At 39.6% G+C, this 27,884-nt stretch overlaps 2 protein-coding genes and 1 pseudogene across 6 annotated transcripts in view; 1 reads left to right on the forward strand and 2 right to left on the reverse strand.

The window, feature by feature from the left end:
* On the reverse strand, nucleotides 1-26,863 carry TMEM59 (transmembrane protein 59). Of its 4 annotated transcripts, none has more exons than XM_040470342.1 (9): nucleotides 26,594-26,863; nucleotides 22,555-22,587; nucleotides 21,217-21,322; nucleotides 19,141-19,235; nucleotides 16,254-16,406; nucleotides 14,631-14,712; nucleotides 13,735-13,819; nucleotides 10,246-10,354; nucleotides 1-654 (listed from the first exon to the last, which is right to left on the reverse strand). In XM_040470342.1, the coding sequence occupies exons 1-9, from the start codon at nucleotides 26,780-26,782 to the stop codon at nucleotides 499-501; spliced, it is 1,008 nt and encodes a 335-aa protein (XP_040326276.1). In that variant the 5' UTR covers nucleotides 26,783-26,863; the 3' UTR covers nucleotides 1-498. The 4 variants fall into 4 exon arrangements, with proteins under 4 accessions (XP_040326276.1, XP_040326277.1, XP_040326278.1 ...); XM_040470343.1 differs by having other exon boundaries at nucleotides 13,735-13,816; nucleotides 26,594-26,862; XM_040470344.1 differs by lacking the exon at nucleotides 22,555-22,587 and having other exon boundaries at nucleotides 26,594-26,860.
* On the reverse strand, nucleotides 3,763-7,037 carry LOC121027164 (heat shock protein HSP 90-beta-like; annotated as a pseudogene).
* Nucleotides 26,864-27,014: 151 nt separating the features above from the next.
* The window catches only part of TCEANC2 (transcription elongation factor A N-terminal and central domain containing 2), a 36,980-nt gene continuing 36,110 nt past the window's right edge, over nucleotides 27,015-27,884 (forward strand). The window contains exon 1 of one of the 2 annotated variants that reach the window (XM_040470347.1): nucleotides 27,015-27,345. The gene's annotated coding sequence lies outside the window, so the exon portion shown is untranslated. The remainder of the gene's footprint in view (nucleotides 27,346-27,884) is intronic. The other variant, XM_040470346.1, reaches the window with a different exon arrangement.

Consider the following 27,884-nt stretch of genomic DNA (forward strand, 5'->3'; position numbering starts at 1 on the left):
TAATTATTCAAATAAAATTTTAATGACTTCAGTCAATACAACTGAAAATGTAGTGTCATAAAGGGCATTTCCTGCCAAATTTCAAAATACAGCTTGTGGGCCATTTCTGAGCAGAAGCATCAAATCCTACCGAGTATTCAGTTTATTAACTAAGACGACAGATACTATCATGGTAGGAGGAGGGGAAGAGCAATGATCAACTCACACAATTTGGCTAAGAAAAAAAAAACAACAAACAAAACAATGTAAATAATAAAATAGCTACAGATATTAGTAAAATAAAAATGCAATCTCAAATATCTGTCTCTTAAATTACTAGAAAAGAAATTACAGATAAAGTTACAGCAAATACAGTCTTCACAGATCTGGGTAACTTTATTTGCAGTTTATAGTGATTTTTAAGCCCTATATCCAATGAAACCATTTTTAAAAGCTCTATGAGGAAGGGAAATTTAGATGTCTATTACCCTTTACTTTAAAAAAGAAAAAAAAAAAAGCTTAAATTTCTGAATGAGCAAGATTCACTTTTGCAGGTAGAGGCCCTGCTTCTTCATGGTCTTCAGCTTTAGATCTAACAACCACAAGAGAGGAAGCTGGATATCTGTTTAGCTTTTGTTCGTTCACAAATTCCAAGTCACCATAGATACTCAGCTTCTGCAAAAGAAAATCAATGTGTATTACAATAGTTAAGAACCTCTCTGAGTACATCCTCAAATAGTAATTTAATCTACAGGTATTTGGTAAAACAAAAACAAAAACTCTACCGACATCCTCAAGAATGAAGAATGCTTTTTTTACTCAATGTTACTGATAAGTGATTCAGCTCCCAATGGATGGCCAAAGAAAACTTTTCCACATGTCCCAGCTTAAAATACATAGAGGTATAGCGACTGAGTATCAAGAAAAATTGCTCAGGTTTCAGTGGACATAAATCTGACATGCTGTGGCCTCCTTAAACCCCAGAACTAACAGGTGCTAATTTGCTCTGGGGCACGGCGAGAGAGATACTTTCATGACCCTAATGGCATTTAGACCTTGAAGCAGTGACCAGCACCGGTTTCAGTGATCTCAAACATCCACATGGAAGAAGCTACCTAGAAACAGGGTAAAAGTGTAAAATGTGTGCAGAGAAATGAATGGGAGTATATGGACACTCTGTAACCAGTAGGTATACTGATTTTGTGACTACTCTGAATTCTCAAATTCCAATTAAATATAAGGGTACAACAGAGAACTTTTCAAAAGTGTTAATTGATAAGTTTACCATCCAAGTATCCTTTATGAAAAACAACTACTTAAGAAAGTACTCCAGCAAAATAAAAGAATTCAAGAAAGCAAAACACACCGAATACAAGAAACAATAGCAGTTGAGATGACTTAGAAAATGAGAAGAAGGCTAGAACAAAACAATAAAAGGTTCCATTAAGCAGAGATATTTGGAAGATTCTCTTGGGAAAATTTTAAGTAATTCAGGTTTACATTTGCTTTTATGTGACTCTAATCACCACTGTATTTGGTTCTATTTTGCATATTTACATAATCATATAGTAAATGCTATCTACTGGATTTTAATGTTTTTAATATTTTTTAAAAGTTTTTATTTATTTGAGAGATACAGAGAGAGTATGATCAGGGGAGTGGCAGAGAGAGAGAGGAAGAAAGGAGAATCCCAAGCAGGCTCCATGCTGTCAGCACAGAGTCTGACGAAAACTCACAAACTGTGAGATCATGACCTGAGCTGAAATCAAGAGCTGGAAGCTTAACCGACTGAGCCACCCAGGCACCCTATTTTTATTTTTGAGAGAGAGCGAGCGCGAGACCCCCCCCCCCCCCCCCCAGGCCCCGGGGGTGGGTGGGAGGAGGGTCAGAGAGAGAGAGGGGGACAGAGGATCTGAAGCAGGCTGTGCACTGACAGAGAGCCTGATGTGGGGTCTACCGAACCATGAGATCATGACCTAAGCCAAAATCGAACACTTACCGACTGAGCCACCCAGGCGCCCCTGGATTTTAATTTTTCAAACTAATCTATTAGAAAAGCTCAGAGGGATATATAAATAATATTTACATTTTATTGTCAAGGGTCATAATAACTAATGAAAACTGAGAGATAGACTACAGGAAGAAAGGAGAAGGTAAGGAAGTATGAGGAGTTCAAGTAAATCACTAGAAGTATACAAAATTCAACATTACAAAAACAAGAGCATGGAGAGACAAGGTGAGGTGGGACAGAGTATAAGTGAACCAAGTTCCTCATTCTTCAGTAGGAAGACCTTAGGTGATGTCTGAAGTTGATAAAACAAAAAATGGAAGATAAAATAGAAGATCAAAGACAAAAATAAAAATGGAAGATAAAATTAAAAAGTGGCAGCTACTTGGAAAAATTGTTAAACTATTAACTGGTTTATCTGAGAAGTGAAGAAAAGGAAGACAATTTAATTCACATGCATTATTACTTCTACAAGTTAAAAAGTAAATTAATAAATATGTATTTGGGTTTTAGGCCTCGTTCTGCCACTAACCAGTTATGGGATCATGGATAAGTTACTTAAATCTCTCAAACTCAGTTTCTTAACAGAATTTGCATTTAAAAGCTGTGGCATTTACACTGTTTTCTGATTTTCTGACTCTTATCAGACTTAATACTTCAGAACAGCACGGTTTTTGGTCTTTTTTAAGTTAAAAAAATAATGCTTACTACAGTTTTTAATTTTTTTTTTTAATTTATTTACTTTTAGAGAGAACACAAGCAGGGGAGGGGCAGAGAGAGAGGAAGAATCCCAAGCAGGCTCTGTGCTGACTGTGCAGAGCCTGACTTAAGGCTTGAATTCAGGAAACTACGAGATCATGACCTGAGCTGAAATCAAGAGTCTGATGCTGAACTGACTAAGCCACCCAGGTGCCCCCTTATTACAGTTTAAGACATATTTACTCTACTTCCCAGGTCTTGGAAGCCTTTATCATTCCATCTTGATCATAATATTCTCAACTGTATCTCTAGTGCCTTGAACAGAGCTTGGCACATATCAAGTTACTCATAAATGTATGTGATATACTAACATGAATGTTATTAGGAGTCTTCTAAAAGCCTTTTTTCTTTGTAGAAAACTGCATCTTATTTTGCAGTTAGAATTCTGAACAAAATATGGGGCGCCTGGGTGGCGCAGTCGGTTGAGCGTCCGACTTCAGCCAGGTCACGATCTCGCGGTCCGTGAGTTCGAGCCCCGCGTCAGGCTCTGGGCTGATGGCTCAGAGCCTGGAGCCTGTTTCCGATTCTGTGTCTCCCTCTCTCTCTGCCCCTCCCCCGTTCATGCTCTGTCTCTCTCTGTTCCAAAAATAAATAAATGTTGAAAAAAAAAAAAAAGAATTCTGAACAAAATAAACAAAACCCCCCACAACATACATCCAAACCTAATGTCAAATGTGGGAAGAAATAGGGTTTGAGGCCCTTGGATACTGCCTTAGAAAGACAGGAGAGGTAAAAACCCACTAGGTATCAGAAGAGGGAACGAGGTGGCCCAGAGCCACTCAGGGCTACTAGGAGAGCCATGGGGACACTATGCTGAGGGCACAACTTCTGCAAGCAGAAACTCCTCATCTACTTTTTTTTTTTTTTAACGTTTATTTATTTTTGAGACAGAGAGAGACAGAGCATGAATGGGGGAGGGTCAGAGAGAGAGGGAGACACAGAATCTGAAACAGGCTCCAGGCTCTGAGCAGTCAGCACAGAGCCTGACGCGTGGCTCGAACTCACGAGCCGTGAGATCATGACCTGAGCCGAAGTCGGACACTTAACCAACTGAGCCACCCAGGCGCCCCCTCATCTACTTCTTCCACACGGGAGGCATCCTCGTCACCCTCAAGGGGAGGCTCTCATCAAGAAGAGCAGCACTGGGTTCCTGTGCTGCCACTTCATCTGTATCAATGCCCGGGCCTAGTTTGACCATGAGGTAGAGACAGCTGGAGTGGGCCTGGGGATCCTCAAGTGGCAGGCCAGAAGACAGGAGTGGAGTTTCAAATACCAGCGCCACCAGATCCTTGACAACCTTATCATTCTTATGTGCCTCTGCCTTTTGGTGCAGTGTCTGCACAATGGGGTGGTCAGTGTTAAGCTCCAGGGGCTTTCTGGCCATCCTACTGCCCACTGTAGAGTTACCCCAAAGTGCCTGGGATATGATCTGTTCCGCGTTAGCTAAGTGCATTAGTCATAATGCAGCAGGGTGAAGACGTAAGCCTACTGGAAACTGTCACCTTCTTATCCAAGATTTCTTTCATGAGTTTGCAGAGGTTCTCAAACTTGGCCTTACTCTCCTCCATTTTCTTCTTCTCTTCATTCTCAGGTAGCTCACGCCCTCCTTGGTAACAGACCAGACTTTTCATATCAAACTCCTTGAGCTGCTACGTGCAGTATAGTCAGTAGGCTCGGTCATCTACCTTGAAGCCCTGCTTCCACATTTGCTCCACAAGAGCAGAGTTGACAACCTGCTCTTTGTTCTCACCAGTGATGTAACAGATGGGCTTCTGGGTCTCCTTCATGTGAGAGACATATTTTGACAGAGAACTCACCTCATCTCTAGACTGGGAGGTGTGACAGTGCAGCAGCTGGGAAAGGAGTTGTCAATTAGTCAAGTCTCGAAGGATTCCAAGTTTTAACTTTTTAGAGATTGGCTCATACAATTTCTTATAATTCTCCTTGTCTTCTGCCAGCTCAGAGAAGAACTCAAGGCACTTATTGACAATGCTTTTGCAAATGACCTTCGAGATTTTGCTCTACTGCATTCTCCAGAGATGTTGAGGGGCAGGTACTCAGAGGCAACCACAACCATGGATGAAGTTGAGATACTCCCATAGCAACTCATCACAGCTGTTCATAATGAACAGATGGCAGATGGAGAATTTATTTTTCTTTTTACTCTTGCTTTCGCAGGTCAAAAGGAGCCCAACAGGGGATGAACAGCAATGCTCTGAGTTCCAATTCATCTTCTAGAGGTAAGTGCTTGATTACCAAGCGGTCTTCCCAGTCATTGGTAAGGCTCTTGTAGAACTCTGCATATCAGGTGGTATCATCAGGTTTATGGTCCAAATGGGCTTAGTCTTGTTCAGTTCTTCCTGACAAATATATTTCTCCTAAGTCTTATTTTCTTTTTGTTGTCCTTCCTGCTATCATCCTCCTCATCTGAGCCTACATCTCCAGTCTTCGGCTTCCCCTCATTATCCTTATCTTCTTTCTCACCTTTCTCTTCCTCTGCCTCATTATCAATGATTTCTCTCTCTTGTTCCTTCTCCAAATAAAGGGTGATAACATAACCTATGAACCGTGAGTGCTTCTTCACCACTTCTTTGACCTGACTCTCCGAAGTACTGTGTCCGGTCTTAAAGTAGAGGATCACTTCGGTAGCCTAGCCAATGGGCTCACCATGGTCTGCATGTACACTGAAGGAGCCTCCAGCAGAAGATTCCCAAGCATACTGCTCATCATCATTGTGCTTTGTGATCACAACCACTTTCTCTGCTACCAGGGAGGCAGAATAAAAGCCAACACCAAACTGTCCAATCATGGCGATGTCTGCACCAGCCTAAAGAGCCTCCGTAAATGCTTTAGTACCTAACTTGGCAATGGTTCCCAAATTACTTATGAGGTCAGCTTTGGTTATGCCAGCCTGTGTCCACCAGAGTCAGTGTTATGTTCCTTGGGACTGGGATGTCAATTTTCAACTTTTTAGCACTGTCCAACTTGGAAGGGCCTGTCAGGCTCTCATAGTGAATCTGGTTCAAAGCATCAGAAGCATTACTGATCAACAACCAGAGGAAAACTTCCTTGTTGGAATAAAAAGTATTGATGACAAGAAATTAGAATCAGGCAATTTCTGCCTGGAAGGCAAAAGTCTCCATCTTCTCCACTCTTGGTACACTATCTCAGGCACCATAAAGGAGAAAAGCTACATGCACTACAGACCAGGGCGGGCAGGGACTGTGTCTGGCTCACACTCTGCAACAAGGCTGCACAGGAGTTGCTCAAGAGAGATAAAACCCTTTCTAACTGACCGCCTGAAATCAGAGTATTACGATCTTGAAAAATAAGAAAAAAGGAAGCACACAGATGGGAACACTGAACAGCATCTATATCACCATCTGTTGCAACAGAAAATTTCCCTCTGATCTCTAGGAATGAATAATCCAATACTGCTACATCCTGATCTCACATGTCAAGTTTGACCTTCCTGACAAGGGCCACTATGAATGACGACTCTTTATCTTAAATGGATAGCTCAACAAGAGAAAGCGTCATGCCATGAAATTTCAAAAATGACATAAAAACTGTGAAATAGGAAAAAAGGAGAGAAAAGAGAATCAAAATCTTTATAAATGACACTGCTTCAAGATCAACCAAACAAATGAAATTCTTTGCCAACTCTTTCTGGTCATTATAATCAAATGATAAATGATGAGTACCTACTATGTGCAAAGCAGGCTAAAGATAAATTATTACAGAGCTTTCCTAAATAAGAAAAACAAAGCTGCTCGTAAGTTTCTAAGACCACACTCTTGACCTCTTTACCACAATTTAAAGCTTTGTTGTAGTGACCGAAAAGGAAGCTTTTTATATTTCATGTTTGAGCTCTCAGATACCAGATCAGTACTGAAGAGAGACTCTCAGCAGACTTAAGATTTCCTACAAACACACAGGATTATATATGTAAGTAATTTAACAACATATAAGTAACATGGCTCACACGTGAGTTATACTTGTGGAACTTAAAATGAAGTCTCCTGTTACTATGGAGAGGGGTCAGAAATAGTTTGTGTTTCAATAATAAAATCAACAAAAAGGCTTTATGAAAGTAAAGTTTTAAAATAGGTGGCTTTTGGCCAAAAAAACCAAGTAATTTTTCTCGTGCTAAGTTTTCAGCTATTTTTTACAGTAAATAGAGGAACAAATACCAGGGACAGAGATATTTTGAAACAAGAAACAAAATATTAACAATACGTATTAAAAATTATTATTATTAAAAATTTTTTAACGTTTATTTATTTTAGAGACAGAGAGAGCACAAGTGGGGGAGGGGCAGAGAGAGCCAGAGACAGAATCTGAAGCAGGCTCCAGGCTCTGAGCTGTCAGCATGGAGCTCGACACAGGGCTCGAACCCACAAACCATGAGATCATGACCTGAGCCGAAGTCGGACGCTTAACCGACTGAGCCACCCAGGTTTCCCAATATTAAAAATTATTTGTGCTGAAAAGAAATCTGCTAAAATGGAAACACCATGATAGTTTTGGATGGTGACTGACTTTTTTGTTTCTTTATACATACTTTATAAATTTCGACAGTAAATATATGCAATTTTTATAATGAGAAAACAATAGTTAAAACTACATTATTACTTAGCCAAAGTTTGGATTCGCATTACAAAGTAAAGCCTAAGAGCAGAGAATCTAAGCGGCTGTTTTCCACACGTTTTTCTAGAAAATCTATTTTCTTAGAAAAGCACAGGTCCTTTGAAGATGGAGCCATAATTTTGATTGTTAAGGATATGCAGTAGAGTTCTAGAGAGGGGTGAGAAAGTAACATCCATATGGCAGGTATCTGGGGGGAATATACCAGCTGCCCACAGGACTCTGCGTGGTGCTGATGCCTTAGGTTTTATGATCACAAGCGTGTGGGGGCATTTGTGGCAACAAGTGAGGTGTTTCCCCAAAGAACTTGGAAAACAGGAGAGAAAATTTCTCACAGAATTAAAGCTATACAATCAAAACAAAATTTATCAGAGCAGAGACAACACCTGAACAGAAGAGAAGATCAAGAGTCATCTAAAAGGGAGGGAAAGAGCCCCAGGTCTATAAGATGTAACCAAAGCCACGATGAGAAGCAGTCATCTCCACTAAGTCAAGTAAGGCGATAAGAGAGGAAAAACTATGAAATGTCCACCTATGAACTGTTTAGATAGGAGAGAATTTGAAGCTCCTGGCGCAAAAACATGAACCACGTGGTCCGGGTGGTATCTATCTTCCTAGTGTCAAAGAGGTCCCATGGGGAGATCAGTCCTGAGATGAACCACATAATCAACTCTGCTGTTTATGATTTCAGGCTAACTAAAGACACTTCAGGGTACTAGCTTCGGAGTCAGATTCCCCGGGTTTAAATTCTGGTTCCACCACTACTGGTAGGTGACACTAGGGAAATTAAACACTCTCTTTTACAGTCTTCCTACCTGGGAAATGGGAATGATAACAGCAGCCATCTCACAGAGTTCCTGAAAGGACTCCATGTGCCAATTCAGGTAAAACACCTAGAAGGGTGTCTGCGAGAAAGTGCTCAACGTCAGTCAGGCCTGGGAACCAGGATCCAGCTTGTGGTGGACTTACAAAGTACATTCTGCCTGAGGCCAGCCATTCAGTCCTTCCCGGCAATCTCCAGACCAATCTCTATGGAATCTTGGGGATTCCAGACCAATCTCTATGGAATCTCTATGGGGAGTAAGGAGAAGGAGCTGTGCTGACATACAAAAAGCAAGGAACGAAGTGCCACAGGGTGGGTGGGGATCAACAAAGATTTAGTAATAGAGGTTTGTAGCTTTGTTGTCACGAGGGTTTAGAGAGAGCATGGGGCAGCTCTAAAGGAACAGGCCAAGGCATTCCTATGTTACATAAGTAATTTCGGTTTTATCAGGAATAAAAAAAAATGAGTAAAATATGGACAACAGAACTGAACAAGAACACAAGTAGATAATGTAGCCAGAGGATGTTATTAGTATATTCATATCATAAACAGATGAGTTCTATAGAAATTTACTCATTCTCTAATACTTCCACAGTTCAAGGTTCTTCCTAATCCTAACTTTATTCATTTTGTTTAATTTCCTAAGTTCTTTTAATTAAGTCAATTCCTTACAGTCCGTCACTGACAGCTTATTCTTGCCTGTACTTGGGAAAATTATCCATCCTCCTCTCTCTGCTAACCTATACCTTACTAGCCATTTTCCAAAATTCAGGTCAAGACCCCCATTATCCAAAAGCCCTCCCTGACAATCTCCACACATAGACTGTGCTTTCCTTAACACTTTATACGTTTCCTATTTGTGCCACCTTATTAGCCATGGGAAAGGTGGTATGTATACAGGAAAAAAAAACAGGAGTCACAAGTCAAAAGACATGAGCTGAATTGCAGCCTCAATATTTTCATAGCTGTGCAAATCCAGGAAAGTCACCTAGACTTTGTAAGCCTAGTTACTCATCTACAAAATGGATAAGAAAACCTGCTCCAGAGTATTGCTAGACATAGAAGATACATGAAAATATTTTGAACATTTTAAAGAACTCTAAATGTTAGTTACCAACATTATCCTGTCCCAGTTTCTAGCTGCTTGTATCACACAGTATCTTAACAAAAAATATGAAATATCATAATCATTACTCATGTGTAACCTTATATTAAATAAAACCTATCTTTAAAAACTACCTTTCTAGTCTATTCAGATAAGGCTATTATTGTTCAAGCACCATGGTAGGCACATCCTAACTATTTATTCGATTCTATTTTAATTTCTCTTTCTTCTTTTAAGTCTTTTTCTATTACACTTTGGAGGCACAGGAAAACTAAAGTTTCTTTCAGTTGGATTTGATGTCAACAGACATTATTATTCTCTACACAGTCACATAAATAACTTTCTTTTCTTGAAACCTAAGTTGAGTCACCAAATTATAGCCTTTTCCGCAAACAAAAATCCTTTACACAGTTAGGTTTCTTGGGCCAGTTAAATTTTAATTACCAAGGAAGTCACAATCGTCTTCCACCTCTGTCAGGGTTAGATTACAGCACTCAGTAACTCAAAACCAAATACTCCAGCCATGTCACTTCTAAAGCAGCAATTCCTGCTGAACATCTGTGGCAATTAATTTAAAATTTTAAGTAGTTCTACAAGTCTTCCTTCTTACATATCACCTTAGAAACTGGTATCACCAGGTTCTCTCTATGCTCAAAAAACCAGGGAAAGAGAGAGACACCTTACTCAAACCAGCCAACATATGTGTCACTCTGGTAGCATCACAGAGCACTGGGAACAGTGATTCTTCTGCTGCAAACCTGCCATTTCCATGGGTGCCGACACGCATCTGTGTGATTAAAACCACCTAATCTCTCATTCCATTAACAGAGAGGCCTTGTTCCTCTAGTTAACAAATAAGGCATTCAAAACAGTAAATCATATGGCTCATACTTCAAACGGCCAAAGGGCTGGAATTAAATTTACCTCAGAGGGAACGTACTGCTCCACAGCCGTGGCAACAGTTGCACAACAAATCCAGAGCAGTACCATCACCGAGAGGACGAGAGTCGTGGTTAAAATCCATCCAGAGTTACTGAAAAACAAGTTAGTCATGTTAAAATTTCCTAATGTAAAAAGAAGGAGATTCTTAATAATTAAAGGCAATCAACCTGATGTATTTAGTTTAATAATACAATTAAAACTTCACATGTACTACCTTTAAAACTATTTGTTAGATTTTTTTTTTAAAAAACATTTATTTATTGTTGAGAGAGAGCAAAAGTGGGGGAGGGGTAGAGAGAGAAGGAGACACAGAATGTGAAGCAGGCTCCAGGCTCTGAGCTGTCAGCACAGAGCCCAATGCTGGGTTCGAACCCATGGACCAATTTACAAAAGCGCATCTATTATGAGACATTCTGTACCCATTATAGCATACCTTAGTAAAGAGGTAGTTAAATTTCTCTTATGTTTAAAATATCATAAAATTGGCCAGTTACAAGAATTAGCAACTGAAGTTTTTTCTATAATTGACCTATTGTTTGCCAAACAATAATAAAAACAAAAGTCAAGCTATTTTTAAATATCTAGTAGTCCAGTTCTGAATAAACTGATACTTAAGGCAGGTAGTCTGATTTTCACATCTGTGCTCATCCGATACTGCCTGATAAAAGGTCTATACTTACCACTGTAACCCATTTACTTGATGGTTTGCCAACACTTGAACATGCTAAAGAAAGGTATGCGGAGTCACTGTGTGTGGGCAAAAGAGGTGGACACTGAAAAATGCACTGCATCTAAAAGCAGGGAACGTCTATATGATGTTTTAAGTATTCCAATTTAGAAAGATAACAGTAGACAACATTTTTCAAGAAAAAAAAAAAACACAACAACAACACCCACTTTACATATCCCAGCCCTAACCCGAGTACTAAGGAATTTCCTTCCACGAAATGAGAAGAATATACTTGATATCTGGATTCTAGTGACAACTAGTTAAGCCAGAAAACAGGGGCTCAGTGTACAATCAATCTGCTTCTTCAACTTCCACAATAAAACGATCCTACAGATTCTCAACTATCTCTTCTCTCTTCTGTTCAGGAGTTACCACAGTTCTCCAATCTGATCTTCTATCCTTCACATAGAAGCCTCTTCCTAATACTTAGATTTGATTACTTGCCTGCTCCTATCTAGTTCCTGTCCACCTGGTTTGGTCAAATCCCCGATTCTCCTGACTCTCCATACATAGTAATACACTTTATGTATTTAGTAGGAAGCCAGCATAACTGGAAAAAAAATTAAATCTGCTACAACTAGCAAAACTCTCTATTCATTATTTAAGACTTATTTCTATTTCCTTTGTCAATCCTCCCTTTGAAGGTATATTCCTTGTATTCTGTATATGAGAGATGTGTATGTGTATGTGATACACAGCAATCACCACCGTTGACGGTTTGCATGTCTGTCTCTACCATATTAGACCTGAGAACTCCATAGAGTCAGAGACTGAAATTCTTTCTTTAGGTTCAAAGTCCCTAACACGGTTCTTGGTACACAATAGACTCTTTGAGAAGAAACGGCAAGTGGAAAAATGAGTTGACCTCAATTTCCATTCTAGAAGCTAAGGGTACCTCCATAACAGCTATACAGTACAATAAAAAGCACTGCAGTGAAGAGCCAGATTCCACTGACTGGCCAGGTGATCTTGCATTCATCATGGAAAACTCATGACCCTTTAGAAAAGACAACTATAGCAGAACAGGACAAGTAAAAGATGTAGGTTTAGAAAAGCTAGGTTTGAACTTTAACATAGTGGGTATATATAACCTTAGGGGTGGGCAATTCACCTCTGACCCACCTACTTATCACAGTGTACTGTTCTAAGAGCCAAATGAGCTCACTGAGGGGGGGAAAACATTAAAAAAAAGAGTATTTTTTATTAAAATGTAGAATACTATTATAATTCATATTTGTGCACAGACATTTCTAGGCATTAAAACTCTAGTTATAAAGTTACTTCTTTCATAAATTAAAGTAAAGTAATTTACAAAATTACTTCTAAAATGTTAGATTTAAAAGAACTACATGAAATATAATGATAAAATGCTAAAGAATGTAAGTCACCAATAAGCTACCAGGTAGTATATTATTGAGAATAAGCTGTAACTCAAGATTAGGTGATTACTTAGGTTTCCTAAGACCAGCAAACTACAACAAAGATCCTAAATATTAGAGAGAGGAAAAATTGCCCATATTCTGCCAAGGTCCAAAGCAGGTTTAGAGATGAAAGGAAGGGAAAATTTAAAGTTAAAGCCCCATTTTCTTACCCAGTCTTTAAAGAATTTGGTAAAAGGTATTAATTTTTAGGTGCCAAATAACCCTACTGATACCTGACAAAACCTGTCGAGAAACTATTTCTATTGTAAGAAATGACAGAAGTGGGCAGTTTAACTACTGCAGTGTTACACTTGAGACAGAACAGCATATACTGGAGTATACACACCGTGAGGGCAGGCATTGGTTTACCAAATGCTTTGTCTGGTGAGTAGATGATTATCAGTAAGTGCTCCAGGCCACTGTCTTTATCTTTTTTTTTTTTTTTTTTTTTGGAGGGATGGAGGTGGATATAGGGGGAGAGCTCACATCAGAACTCTATGGAGGAGAAGAAGCATACATATTTTTTTCATGTTTTTATTTATTTTTGAAGGAGAGAGAGAGAGACAGAGCATGAGTGGGGGAGAAGCAGAAAGAGAGAGGGAGACACAGAATTCAAAGCAGGCTCCAGGCTCTAAGCTGTCAGCACAGAGCCCGATGTGGGGCTCGAACTCACAAACTGTGAGATCATGACCTGAGCCGAAGCCAGGCGCTTAATCCACTGAGCCACCCAGGTGCCCCAGATGGCTATGTAGATAAAACCAAAATCCAACCCCAAACCATTCAGACATACTTTAAAGCTTATTTTAAACGTCTGGAGAAGCACATTTCTTAACATAATAAATCAAGGAATCTTAACAAGAACAAAAATGCTTTGGTATTGTGAAAAAAACTACCTGCTTGGGTTTTATTACAGTAGTATATTACCTTTTAAACAAACTAAAATATCCCAAAGTACAAGTTTGGTAGGAAAAGGGTTTTAAAAAAGTTTCTTACTTTTGAGCAGCTTGTATAATTTTATTTTTTCATATTTTACTTATTTATTTTGAGAGGGAGGGAGAGTGTGTGTGCGCACGAGTGGGGAGAGGCAGAAAGAGAGGGACAGAAAATCCCAAGCAGGCTCTGCGCTGTCAGTGCAGGGCCCAATGCAGGGCTCGATCTCATGTACCAGGAGATCGTGCCCTGAGCTGAAATCAAGAGGTGGATGCTTAACTGACTGAGCCCCCAGGTACCCCAAATATAATTGTAAAATAATAAAAAGGAATGCATCTGCTACAAGTCAGATTCTATCTCCTCTACATATAAATAAACAGGAATACGTACAGAGAGAGACATCTTAAAAAGCCATCACTTTCTCCATCTTCAAGATAGTTCCTATGCGTTTGAGAACTTCTCATTTGCAGATCTGCTGAAATAACAAGGTACAATTTATGACATCCTGTATCCCAAGGGCTAGCCTCAGATGACTACCCGTAGATACGTTCACTGTACAGACACCCAGTTGTTTTTATAAGTGTAATCTGATACGTTGATAATGAACGCAAGTTCCTCCGGCACATTAAAAACCAAATGGATATTCTACCACGTTATGGATTTCCTATTTTATTTCCAAATTCTTACTGACGTTGCTTTCTGTTTAATTACATTCTGTTTAATTCTAATTACAAAATAATTAGAAAATTAATTAAATCAGTATCTAAAATAAGGTATGAGCCAGTACATTTTAAAAGGTGAGCTCAGCTTTAGGTTGATGTTTTATATTCCTGTAAGTTAACATTTATTTCTAGTCTAAAAGTAAATAGAACAGGAACTCACACCTTCAGGCTGATTTCACTGTTTGGTTAGCATATTACGAAATATCACAATATCTTACTAGTTTATAGTCAAAATATCCTTCAAAGCCAATTACATGTTTTTATACTATTGGTTCTCAAAGTGTGATCTCCTGACCAGCAGCATCAACAAAATCTGGGAACTTGTTAGGAATGCAAATTCTCAGGTCCTATCCCAGATCTAGTAAATTGGAAACTTGGGAAGTGGGGCTCAGAAATCTGTTCTAACAAGCTCTCCAGATCCTAATGCAAGCTAAAGTTTGAGAACCACTCTTTAAGAGTTATTTGTTCACTTTCTACTAGTGTAAGAATAATCATACAACTAATTCCAGACCACAACCAGATTTGCTAATGTTGTTATCCCAAGCTACTGGAAATAAAACTTACAGGACATTTTGCTTAGCGACGATTCTTTCAAATTTGTAGGCTCTTGCTCCAACTGTGGTGCATACTGGATTTCTGGCTTAGACTAAAATGGTAATGAAAGCAATTAAGCCATTTGTACTTCTTATGCTTTTCTAAGTAACAAGTTCTATAACACATCATCTGTATAAACATTCGAATTGAGGAAAAGTAACAGAAGTATGGTATAAAAAATAAAACACATTTACCACAATATATTTTAATTGCACTTCCTAAACATCAGATCGAGTGCCTTGCAAAGAAACAGACAGATTTCTGGCATCATCAAGTATCTAGTCAGTTTAACTTTCTGACAACATTAAAAAAATTAAAAAGCAGGGACAAATGACAACATACTGCATTAAATATCATACCCTGCAAAAATGAGTTCTAATTCTAGTTGAAAAAAGAATAATTTAGCAGGCTGCTGAAATTTTGGGCTACACTAGTATTATCTCTATTTTTCTCATCTGAAACATTCCATTCTTCCCTCAGTATGAGTAACTCATACATTATAGCTAAACACTCCATACTTTACATCCTCTATGGAGCACAGACCCCCTGGAGTGGGGGTTTCTCCACTGTAGTTACACTTGATACAAAGAAACAAAGCTAATCTCACATCCAATGAGGGCTCTACTCTCACATTCAACTCAAGCTTTAAAAGCTAATTAGCTTTAGGACACAGAACTTATTCACAAATTTAAAGAGAAAAAAGTCCTTCTGTGTTTTACTTATTACCAAATTATGTACAGAGGACCCAAGACTCAGGATAGTGCTAAAAATTACATGGTAGCCTTACAGTGAGCCATTCTATTAGCAATATTAAAAGGTTTACTTTATTACATGGGGTAAAGTGCCACAACATAGTTTGTGGTACATTTGAGGAATTTAAGTACCAAATTAAAAGGAAGATAGCATGGTAGGGTGTGATATGTGCCTGAGAGCGAAAAGTGACCTGTCTTAAGTCTAATTCTGTTACCTACTGGCAGGGTGATCTTAAAAAGTTAGACTATTTCCTTATCAATAAAATAGGGATAATACAACCTCAGGAAGGCATGCAAAGATTTGAGATAATATATGTAAATGCCTAGTACCTAAGAACCTTCAAGAAAAGCAGCTATTATCATCACATCACATGGTAAATAATGAGGTAGGAGAAAAGTTACTTCTCTAGGAGGCAATATGCTTCTTTAACAAGCTCTTACAAGAATTATGAGAAAAAGCACTATAATTAAAGCTAAAAATTATGTCATATTGCTTTTCTTTAATATCCGTATGTGATATACAGACATGCCATTATTTACATTCAAAGTATATTTATTATTATCTCTCATATCTAGTGGTTTCATTTCATCAATTTAACCACTATAAAATTTAGAAGACTCAGAATTCTTGTTAGATAAGGATCAGCGGGGCTTCCACAGGCTTCCAATGGGTAGACAGAAGAGTAAGTCACACTGTGCCCTGATGGCCAATGTTTTAATGTAGGTCAAATTAGTAATTATTATTTGATGATGTATATGGCGCTATGCCAAGACATTCATTTAAGACATGTACATTTACTCTTGTCAGTATTTAGATGAATCTATGAAGCATAGTCATTACCTGGAATATCACTATTTTTCCATCATCAGCTTGAAGATAGAAAGTCCAGGAAGAGGTTATGAAGCTCTGTGCAGAGTCCATCATGTCACTCCAGAATGACCTTACCAGAGTTAGAGGGAAAAGTAGATGCATTTTTGGCATCAGGGACATGAGCTTCAAAAAAATAAAATAAAATCATATATTATTTTTATATATGTATATTCAAGAGAACAAACTTAATCAACATTCCTCAAATCCTGATTGAGACAGAGAATAAAAAGTTAAGTGATTCTACTAGCATTAAACTCTTAGTTATCTATGCAAATTAACTGTGATAAAGCTTAGTATCCCAGGCTACTTTATCACCAAACACACATATAAACTACCTGTCACCTCTATCAGGCTTTTGAATTAGGTCCCAATATACATTTTGGAGAATCTTAAGATCTGATTAAAAAAGGATTAGCAAGGACTCAAGAGATAGAAGGGGGAGGGAGAAATTATACCATCCTCATCTTACATGTTTTCATGTAAAATAAATCATTCTAGGGGCGACTGGGTGGCTCAGTCACTTAAGCATCTGACCTCAGCTCAGGTCATGATCCCACCATTTGTGAGTTCGAGCCCTGCATTGGGCTCTGTGCTGACAGCTCAGAGCCTGGAGCCTGCTTCAGATTCTGTCTGTCTCTCTCTCTCTCTCTCTCTCTTCAGATTCTGTGTCTCCCTCTCTCTCTCTTCAGATTCTGTGTCTCCCTCTCTCTCTCTCTCTGCCCCTCCCCTGCTCACACTTGCATGCACTTTCTTTCTCTCAAAAATAAATGAACATTAAAAAAAATTTAAAATAAATCATTCTACAATGAACGCTGATGGAAAAGGGGAAGGAAAAAAAATCAATCAAAAGAATATATGCATAAAATGTAAGACATCTGATAATAGGGCAGGGTGAGGGGAGTATTTATGGGCTATATATATTCAGCTCCTAATATATAAGCTACTCATTTTAACATTAATTGGTTTCATGTCCTCATTCCCCCAGTTCTGACTTCTTTGCTTATTTATTAGCAGCAGTGGGCCCCTCTAGAGCACGAGTATGAGATACCATTTGCTGAACTCTAGAGATAGCTTTCGTTCTGCTGTATTTCAAGAGAGGCATTACGGGGTAAGAGATCAGTTTTTAGAATCAAAAGACCTATATTCATGATCCAATTTCCCCACTAATGGCTGTGAAATCTTTCATTGATTAATTCACCAAACAAGTATTCACTGAGATTATAAATTTTAGGATATCAGGGACCATGTGTATTTTATACATCAACGTACACCTGTGTTTAATCTGTGTAATCTATATAGGACAGAGGTTAAAAATAGGGTAATACATGTATATGGAGAGAGGCACCTAACCCAAACCAGAGTGAGAAGTGGTTAAGGCTTCACACAGGAAATGACACCTGCCCTGAATCAAGGGGATTCAATAGAAGGATGGAGAGTAGAAGAAACAGAAGCACGTAATAACTCATCGTACTGTAAAAATTAAGAACTGTCCACTACGTATACAATTAAGAGAAAAAAAATGACTCTTAAAAATTAGAAAACATGTTTAACATTAATCATAATAAGAGAAACATAAATTTAAACTACCTTAAAAGTGGTACATTTTCAGGAGTCGGGGAAGGGGGGAAGGAGGAAAGGAGTGGGTATGGGATTTCTTTTTGGGGTGATAAAAATTCCTGGAATTAGATAGTGATGATGGTTGCATAACTTTGTGAATATACTAACAACTATTGAATACTTTAGAAGGGTGAATTTTATAGTATGTGAATTATACCTTGAGTTAAAAAATTGGTAAAATTCCACAAAGAGCAATTTTGCTCTATTTCTCAAAATTAAAAATAGATACCTCTTACTCAGCAATTCGACTGGTTTTATTCTATTCGTATAAATGTGCAAAGTAGGCAACATCGCTTATAAATGAAAAAGATTAGAAACAAGGTACATTTCCAAATAAGAGACTGCTTAAATAGACACATCTATAATGGATTATGCAGTTAAAAAAAAAAAAAAAAAAAAAAAAGAATGATTAGACATTCTTTGTGTATACTTGTATTTTAAAAAAAGAAAGAATATCTGTTTCCTTGTATATGCATAAAATACCTGTCTTGGTAACACTTGCTACATTAATGGAGAAAAACTGAATGATTAAGAGATACAGGGGTACGAGATATTTCACTACATACTCTTTTTACCTTTTGAGTTCTTTACCATGTAAGTATATTTCCTCTGAACAAATTTTTTCCAGTATGTTTGGAGGACAGAGTATGAGGGGTGGGGAAGAGAGATGACTTAAGAGAGGAAATCAGGAGCCAGGCTGTGATAAGTGGTTTGGACTTACTCCTGTACGTAATGGGAGGTACTGGTACTGAAGAATATAATATAGGAGAATAACATGATGAGAGTTCCATTTAGAAAATAAACATGTGAACAAAGACTAAAGGATGCACTAGAAGCGGGTAAAGTGGGAAAATAGTTTGGAAGTTTAGTAATACAGATGAGAAATAATGATGATTTAAGGAAGTAAGGCAATGGCAGTTGGGGTGGAAAAAAATGACTCTGAACTATCAACTTCTCTGAGCCTCAGTTTTTTCATATGCAAAATGGGGATAATATAGTGGACCGAGAGAAAAAACAAAAGAGATTATGGATGTGAACAGAACTTTTGGAACTTTTAACAGTAAAGCATTATACAAAAGTAATTATGCAGTTGAGTTTTCTATTTGCAAACATACAATTTGTTTGCTGAAAACTAATTATAAAATATAACACTAAAATAGTATCAAGTGGGCGATAAACACTTCAATACAAGTCAGTGCAATTTAAGCAGGCAATTTTGAAAGGCAGTATTGTTTCGTACTTGCTCTTGTCTCAGTTCAGCGAATGGCAGCTGATTCTGGCAACCAAGATGGCAAGCATATTGCTCATCAGATTGGGAATATGCTTCTGTACATGCTGTAAGAGAAAAACAGTCAAATTACAAGGAAAAAGAGAGAGAGGAAAGAAGAAAAGGAGAAAGAAGGAAGAAAAGAAAAGGGGGAAGGATAGAAAAGAAGGGACTTGGCATTTTATATAAAAATTTCTTATACTTAAAAAGCACAATATGAATTCTCAAATTTGGTAATAGTAGCAAATATATTATTGTTAATAAACCCCATATCTTCTACCTCTCACATGTCTGATGTTTCGGGTATAAATCTACTGATTACACACTCAGGCTCAGGCTATATGATAACATTCATAATAAGGGAACCCTCACAGCTAAGGCTGTAAAGTGGAAAAAACACTGGTCTGGCATAAGTTTTGGCTCCATACACACTTGGCTGTGTATGTGACCTGGCCTGTGCTGTTTAACCTCTCCAACTATTGACTTCTATATTTTTAAAATGGAAATAGCATCACCTACTTCATGGAGTTGAACAAAACAATATATTTTAATGATCGACACAAATGTATGATATTACTGTAAAGAATTAGATCACTTCGCTAAGAATCAAGGGTATTCCCACGGCAAGGAAAAACAAAACAAAGCAATCAGCCTAACACCCTAAATTCTGAGAAACTGAACTTAGAAAATGTTCTATAGTAGGATTCTGAAATTGAAATGAGTATATACCCTCTCATTTAGCTCACTAGAGCCATTTCTTTCCTGTGACATAGAACACTTTACCACTATAACAATCTTTTATTTCTTTCCAACCCAGTCATGCATTTGTAATATACTTCTCAAAGGTGTTAGATCATAAACTGAACTGCACTAAGCAAACAAAAAGATGGCCAGTTAGGAGACTGAGCCATAAAAAGTAAGGTTATGATACCAAGGAGACTGGATAGGAGTCATGGCATAGTGATAGGGAGAAGAGAGGTACTTCCTGCTACACTGAGGAAACAGCATGATGTAATGAATGGAGAAAATTCCATTACGGTTCTTTAAAAAGTTAAATGTCAGTTTTGTCTCGATTACAGGCTTCTTTTATTAAACACATCTCTTTCAGCAAAAGGTAAAAACAGTGGTTTAAGAGATGACAAAGACTTTGGTTACTTCTTTTATCGGCATGACCCACAAAGAATACACTATTAAATAGTGAGTCAAAGGCCTGATTCAGTAAAAAAAAAAACAAAAACTTGGAGCTAAATTAACTGGCCTATGATTGAAAGGCTTTGGAAAATTATACTATCCACTGAGAAGGTAGTGATGAATTATGAGAAGGGTAATTACTACTGCATTTAAACCAAATGCTTGGTTAAACAAAGGTGTCCTATCCATAGTACAAAATAAATATTGTCTCAACAAACAGAAGTATCCCCTACTTTTCGGAAGTTCATAGCTATTTTTGCTAACCAAAAGAAATCAAAAGAGGATTTGTGCTTTTCAAAAAAGAAAGCGAAAACAGCGTCCAGCAAGTGTTCCGTAGTGAGCCCCCACAGAGGCAGCGCACGCTCAAGCAGCAAGAGCGGCACCACCAACCTCCTTCCCTGGGAACTACGCTCAGCATCTCAGCGTCAGGCCACCATGGCTTTGAACTGTGTGAGCATCTGTGTTTTATCTTGATTTATTTTGTGCATCCGTTAGCAAGATGTGTCCTAAAGTATCAGAAAAGCCTAAGAGAGGTTATTTTTTGGGTCTAAAAGCACTCAAAAATTTTTCCATGCAAATTAAGGGGAATTGCTTTGCTTTATGCCATTGTGGCTTATGAAAGGTTTCATAGGAACACTCTACTTTCATACAGCGGGGACTCCTACAGATGAAATTTAAAGCCCGTGAAATTTCTAGCAGCTGCTGCTACAACTCTGACTTCATAATAATTAAAATATGCACGAAATTAGTTTAAACAATATGCTTGCCATTTTCTGAGGAAAAGACATAAAGAGCATAACATAACCCAAAGAAAGCAGAATGTTATATATTGTTGATATCATTAGCATAGCATCTTACCAGATTCACATTCCATTTTGGTCCGATTTAAATCAATTCCATCATCCACAAATTGACAAATTGAAAACAGCCTGCAACCTCTCTGACATGCATACAACTCCTCTTCCTAGGGAGTTCAAGAAGAAGGAGGATTACCAAAAAATAAAACAGTACTTTTCTCTCAGGGAAAAGAAGGTCAAAAAGAAAGCAAAGTTAGTAGGGTTTATTATAAACGGTCCAATAAAATTTTATAACTGAAAGAAATATGATAGGAGCCAGCTGATTGATACCCAAGACCTTTGCCATATAAAGAGGCTTTAGTTTCTTATTTTAAAAGTGACACCCAAGGGGCGCCTGGGTGGCGCAGTCGGTTAAGCGTCCGACTTCAGCCAGGTCACGATCTCACGGTCTGTGAGTTCGAGCCCCGCGTCAGGCTCTGGGCTGATGGCTCAGAGCCTGGAGCCTGTTTCCGATTCTGTGTCTCCCTCTCTCTCTGCCCCTGCCCCATTCATGCTCTGTCTCTCTCTGTCCCCAAAATAAATAAACATTGAAAAAAAAAAATTAAAAAAAAAAAAAAAGTGACACCCAAGAAAAAAGCCTACTGGGTAAAAGTATCACCTTTTTCCAATATTCCAAGGTCACATTTTATGGGGAAAAAATTGGAGATAAAAACAACAGTGACATCATCAGAAATTTAGCAGAGGTGGAAATGAGTGAGCAAGTACCTTAGGATGAATAGCATACTTCTGCCACATAAATATTTATACAAATCATCAGGCTTCTCAAGAAAAAGTAGTATGACTGGCTTCACATAGCAAATAGTGTCATAAAGGCCCCCACAAAGTGAGGCACACAGCTATAAAAATGTTTACATGAAAGGGTTATTGAAACTTGGCTTACTTTAACTGAAAACACAAACGAGAGCAACAGTGTGGCATATGAGAAAGGCCTTTAGGATCAGCCAGACCTGGACTAAAATCCTCTGGGCGAGTGATGCTGCCGAAGTTACTTTACCTACTTAAACCTCAGTTTTCTCATCATAAAAGGGGATAATAGCTATAAATGATCTCCAAACCCCTCAACAATGCTGGAAGATACCTATTCCTAGTATAGTGGCTGGGACACAAATGGTTCTCAGTAAAGGGTAGTAGTGTTAATCATAACAGATTTTTAAAACAAAACAACGGTTGCAGGCATCATTGTATATCTATGGGAGCTCAGGACAGGGTAGATTTTTCATTACCAGAAAATGTTAGCTGCTTAATAAGACTAATGATGTCTTCGATAGGTTTTTCTTAGAGGAAATATATACAGTATTTGAAACAAACCAGTACATGTGGGGGAACCCCCTCAACTTACTGTGTGATCCACTGTGTACAAATTGGCAGGCACCTAATAAGGAAGCAAACAGCACGTGCATATACCAGTTAGCAACCAATGAACACAAAGGTATGCATTTCTTTCCAGTAGAAGGATCAGTAAAATTTATGCAGCAGCAACAATCCATTAAGAAGAGATGGCTGCAGTCTAATATTAAGCAGTTGTTATCAGACGACTTTGAAGGTGGCATATACTTGGACCTCGGTTCTAGCTGCATTTACTGTTAAGGCGAAACTGAAAGAATTTTAACAATTAAGATAAATTTCATACCTGAGTAGCTTTTGCAGCTTTGGAAAAGTGGAAGAATTCTCCTACGTATTTGGAGTACACGTTTTCTTATATTGCAGAGGAAGCCTGAGCTCATTAGTAGGAGCTATATTGCATGCCATTTCATTTTCAGGTATGTTTTCTTTTGTTAAACCAAGCCAATAAGCCCTCCAGTCCCATTTTCAAGGGAGTATGGCATGATGAAAAGAGCCAGGGTCCAAGAATCGGTCCTGGTTTGAAGCTCAGCCTCACCACTTATTCTGTACAATCCTGGGAAGGTGACAATTTCTCTCACAGTCTCAGTTTCTTTGGTTGTAAGCTGGGGACAATACTCTTGAATCAATCTTATGATGGGGATTATATATTTTATATCCACAATATCATGAATATTATGCTATACTATCTAATAAATAGACACAACAATAATATATTCAACGAGTACCCACAATGTGCCAGGCACCATGCTAACACCTAAAGTATTATACAATATCCAGCACAGAGTAGGTACTCAGTCGGTAGCTATTAAGAATCCTATCCCAGGGGCGCCTGGGTGGCTCAGTCAGTTGAGCATCCGACTTCGGCTCAGGTCATGATCTCACGGTCCGTGAGTTCGAGACCCGCGTCGGGCTCTTTGCTGACAGTGCAGAGCCTGGAGCCTGTTTCGGATTCTGTGTCTCCCTTTCTCTCTCTGACCCTCCCCCACTCATGCTCTGTCTCTCTCTGTCTCAAAAATAAATGAACGTTAAAAAAAAAAAAAAAGAATCATATCCTTATTCCAACTAAGTGTTTCATGTACTACATAATATTATTGTTCTAAGTAAATATTTCATGCTCTATGTATCTCAAATTATTGGCAAACTAATCTAAAATATATCTCCTCTGATTTAGAGCACAAGGAAATGGTGCTCCCCACCAAAACAAATACCAGATAAATAATTAGAAGGCACTTCAATGATACTATCTATAGAATATACACATTTTCTTTCCCAGAGCTAAGTCGAGCTAACTATTCTCATTATTCAGCACCACTGATACTATAGGTACCAAACGGGTTTTATGACATATAGCAGAAGAAATAACTACCTGTTGTTATCTGTTAGGCACTGTGATAAGAGTGCCACATACATTATCTTTAATCATCACACCAGCTCTGCCAGGTGTCAGGGTTTTGTTTTTGTTTTTGTTTGTTTTTTTACAGCTGACAAAATGAAGTCATGAGAAGTTAACTGATCAGCAAAAACACACAGTAAAAGTGGAGCTGGGAATGGAACACAGGTTTATATGGTTCCAGAGCCCCCACTCTGTTTAAAAACGACCAGGCTGCACGGGATGCCTGGGTGGCTCAGTTAGTTAAGCATCTCACTGCGGCTCAGGTCATGATCTTGCAGTTCGTGGGTTCAAGCCCTGGATCAGGCTCTGTGCTGACAGCTCAGAGCCTGAGCCTGCTTCAGATTCTGTGTCTCTCTCCCTCTCTCTCTGCCCTCCCCCCCGCCACTCTCTCTCTCAAAAATAAACATTAAACAACAACGACAAAAAATGACCAAGCTGGTTCTAATTAGTTTTGTTGTTAACATAGGTCTCTCCTATTTGGATCCAGACAAATGACACAATTGCACTGCTGAGGAAAGTGAAATGGTAACTACATAGTAATTTTATAAAATAATTACTTACAAACAGGTCAAGCGTTCTACTTTCTTGCAACAAATAATTAATTCTGAAAAAGAGTCATTAAAATGACCCTATCTTCCAGTTGCACATACCAGACTAGAAAGGCTATGTGAGCTTCTAAATTCATCTCATTTCTGGTAACACACAAAGCTTTTTTTCCTGAACTGCAAAGCACAACAATTCAGAGGGCCAACAGAAATCAGTGAAGTAAATTAAAAATTTTAAATATAACTTTACTAATAGAAGGCAGCACATTGTAGCCAGTTTTTGGACTGAATTCCTACTACTCCACTACTTCTTGGCTATGTGGCCTTAGACAAGTCACTTAACCTTTCAGAGCCTCAACTGTAAAGCCCTACTTTGCATGCTTGTGAGAATCAGGGATAATGGGTGTAACTCTCTCATCACACTGGCTCACAGAGAGTAGGCAGTTAATAGATTTTAAGTTGATCTAACATACAGGGAGCCAGATGACTTAGAGTTCCTAGTGAGAGCAGCTTTAATAAATAAGCAAAAATGACTTACAGATATCACATCAATTGTTAAAAATTGTTAAACTGTGGATATTATAAAAGTACCTGAAGTTTCCAGAAATGTTTCTATTACTTAATTACTCTCCCAGCATTCTGGGTCACACTACAAGTTTGCTAAGAAAAGCTCAAAAAGGGGGGGGTGGGAGACCACAACCAAACACTAGGTTACAAAATAAGTCTCCGCCCAATGCCAGGCCAAATCAATATTAGTGAGTTTCCTCAATCTTGATGAGAGGTTTATAAGCAGAGAAGAAAGTAATGTGTTTAGGGGCAGTACACACTGATTTAAGCCTGGAAGTCAGAATTTCTCATTTCTCTCTTGATTGCTCTATTAGTGTCTGACTGAAAACTTTAGGGTAATCTCTCCCACACTTTTTCTTGAAAACTGATAATCCTCATGCCATGTAAAATCCTGCAGTAAGCAAGATATAGGGGAAGTGAAAGCATTTAGAGCTTTTCATTTCAAAGACCTGAAAGTATTTTGCCAATAAGAAACATCCTAAACTTCAGTAACCCTATCCTCATGGTCACTTTGTAGTCTGAGAAGCAAACAGGGCTAGCCACACGGTAAAGCCAACAGCACAGAAGAGATGAAGGGAAAACAAGGAGAAAAAGGCCAGAAACATGAGCAAAAGCTCTTATTAAAAAAGCAGTGGGGGGAGGGGAGCATAGATCCAAAATTACATATGGGAAAGGGTGGGGAGTCGCCACGCAATTGACCATGTCGAGTAAACAGAGTTCCTAAACTGAAAAAAACAGCTTGAGGAGTGGAATGGAATTAAAGGAAAGGCATCACAGACGGGTGCACAAGGAGTGAAAGCTGGGTCACTCCCCTCCGTAAACTGGGACCCTGACCCCCCACCCCCCGCCCCAGGGGCAGTCTCATTTCTATACTCGCTCCACAAATCCCCCCTGTCTTCTGCATTGAACGGTTACGTCCTTTGAATGCAGAAACCTAACTGCTTCTTCTCTAAGCCACCCCAAAGCCCTAGTGGCAGCGTCCTGCACACAGTAATTCAACACAAGCAGAAAGCCCTTCCTGGGCGTCTCACAACTCCTAGGGCTGACTTAATACGTTTCATACCACAGTGGAATTGTCTACTTGTCGGACTCCCAGAACAGACTGTGCGCTCCCAGCCCGGAGAAGCGCTCAGTAAATATTGGTTACGAACTAATCTTTTGTGGGTTTGCATATCTGCTCCTCCCCCGCGACCGTCCCTTAAGCTCGTTGAAGGTGAAGACCCTGCATTAATCATCCATATCCTCCTCCCCAGCCGCCTCGCAAGCTCCAGAAGAAAAAGTCCTGTCTTTTTCATCTTTGAGTCCCCCCCAGCCCATATTATAGAGTAGATGCAGCACAAACTTCCCATTAATTACAGCAGGAGAGGGGTGTGGGGTAGAATTAGGGAAGAAAACAGGAGCTACACAGGTGGGAGACAGAGGTTGAAGGGTGTGGGTTCGACACCCAGGTTCCCAGAGCTGACAGATGTGCGGGAGAGCGGAGATGGGCAACCAGGGGAGGGTTGTAGCCCGGTTCGGACGGGCCCTACCTTGGGGTAGGTATGCAAGGGGAAGGTCAACTGACAGGCCCGGTGACAAGACGCCGTATCACCCAAGATCGAGTCAAACGCTTCAGCCGAAGCGGTCCCCGAGCCTCCGGCCAGGGCCATGGTCAGCAGCAGCAGCGGCGGGAGCCCCAGTTGGGCCCTGACCCAGAGGCTCCCCTTCGACGCCGCCATTTTGTTTCCCTCTGTCACAGCAGCTCAGCTTGTTGCTGTTTTCTTTTCAGGTTTTCCTCCGCCTTCCGGGGCCAGCCCCTTCCCCGCCCCTCAGGCCGCCGCTTCCGCCTCCGCCGTCTCCTCAGCTCCGCCCTGAGCCCACCCCGCGCCCCGAAACTGCCGCCTTCCGCCCCACCTCCAAATCTACGATCTTCTCTTAGGTTGGCAAGAAGAGATGGATCCAACCATCGCGAGTATTAGAACGAACCGGCATTCCCTGATTCCTTCCCTCCGCGGGGTACGCTGGGGGATGTAGTTCTCCGCTGGCTAGCAGTGCACGGTGGGGTCGGGAAAGTTGATCTTGGAGAACTACAATCGCCTTGGGCGGGCCTCACCGGCTCCTTTGCAGTGCATTCCGGGGAATGTGGTTTGCGGAGACGCTTCGTTAGGTGGCGGAGCCAGTTCCGAGAAACCACGGTCTGGGAAGGAAGCGTCGGTTTAATTCTCACCCCCACGGCCCAGGCTTGGGTCCTCAGCGGGTGCGCTCTGGAAGGGCCCAGCTGCTGGCAGGACTGCTTTTCCTGGTGGGTTTCACGTCAGACGGTTGTTGGGTTCCCCTTGCTGGGCCCCTGGGTGCTGAGGGTAGAGGAAGATGGTGTTTCCCTTTGCCGGGGGATCCACAACACGACAGCCCTGGTTAGGGTCTTTTGACCACCGAGCAGTCCCTGGAGATGGTTGCTTGTTGTGAGGACCCTGCTGAGATCTGGAGGTGGTTGTTAGTTGCTGGTTACTAGGGGGATCTTTGGAATTGTGATTATGGTGAGATAGTTGTTAATAGAGCTTCACGGAACTCGGTGGAACTTTTAATCCTGCCTCAACCTCACCTAAGTTGGAAGAGGCTTTGGAAGTCACCAGATTCAACGCCTGGCCCAATATTGGAATCCCTTGCACAGCGTGCACTTCTGAAGCTAGGCACCTCCTAACTCAGGAATTAGACTGATCGTTATATACAATTTCAGTTCATAGCAAGATATTTCTTTTCCAACACGAAATTTTCTTTCCTGTAAATTCCACCCCAGTCCTCCTAATTGAGGAAGGCTTCCAGAGTATATAAAAGGCCATT

This window comes from Herpailurus yagouaroundi, unplaced genomic scaffold, assembly GCF_014898765.1.
Source record: "Herpailurus yagouaroundi ecotype Mexico unplaced genomic scaffold, PumYag 77, whole genome shotgun sequence".
Classification (NCBI taxonomy): Eukaryota; Metazoa; Chordata; class Mammalia; order Carnivora; family Felidae; genus Herpailurus; species Herpailurus yagouaroundi.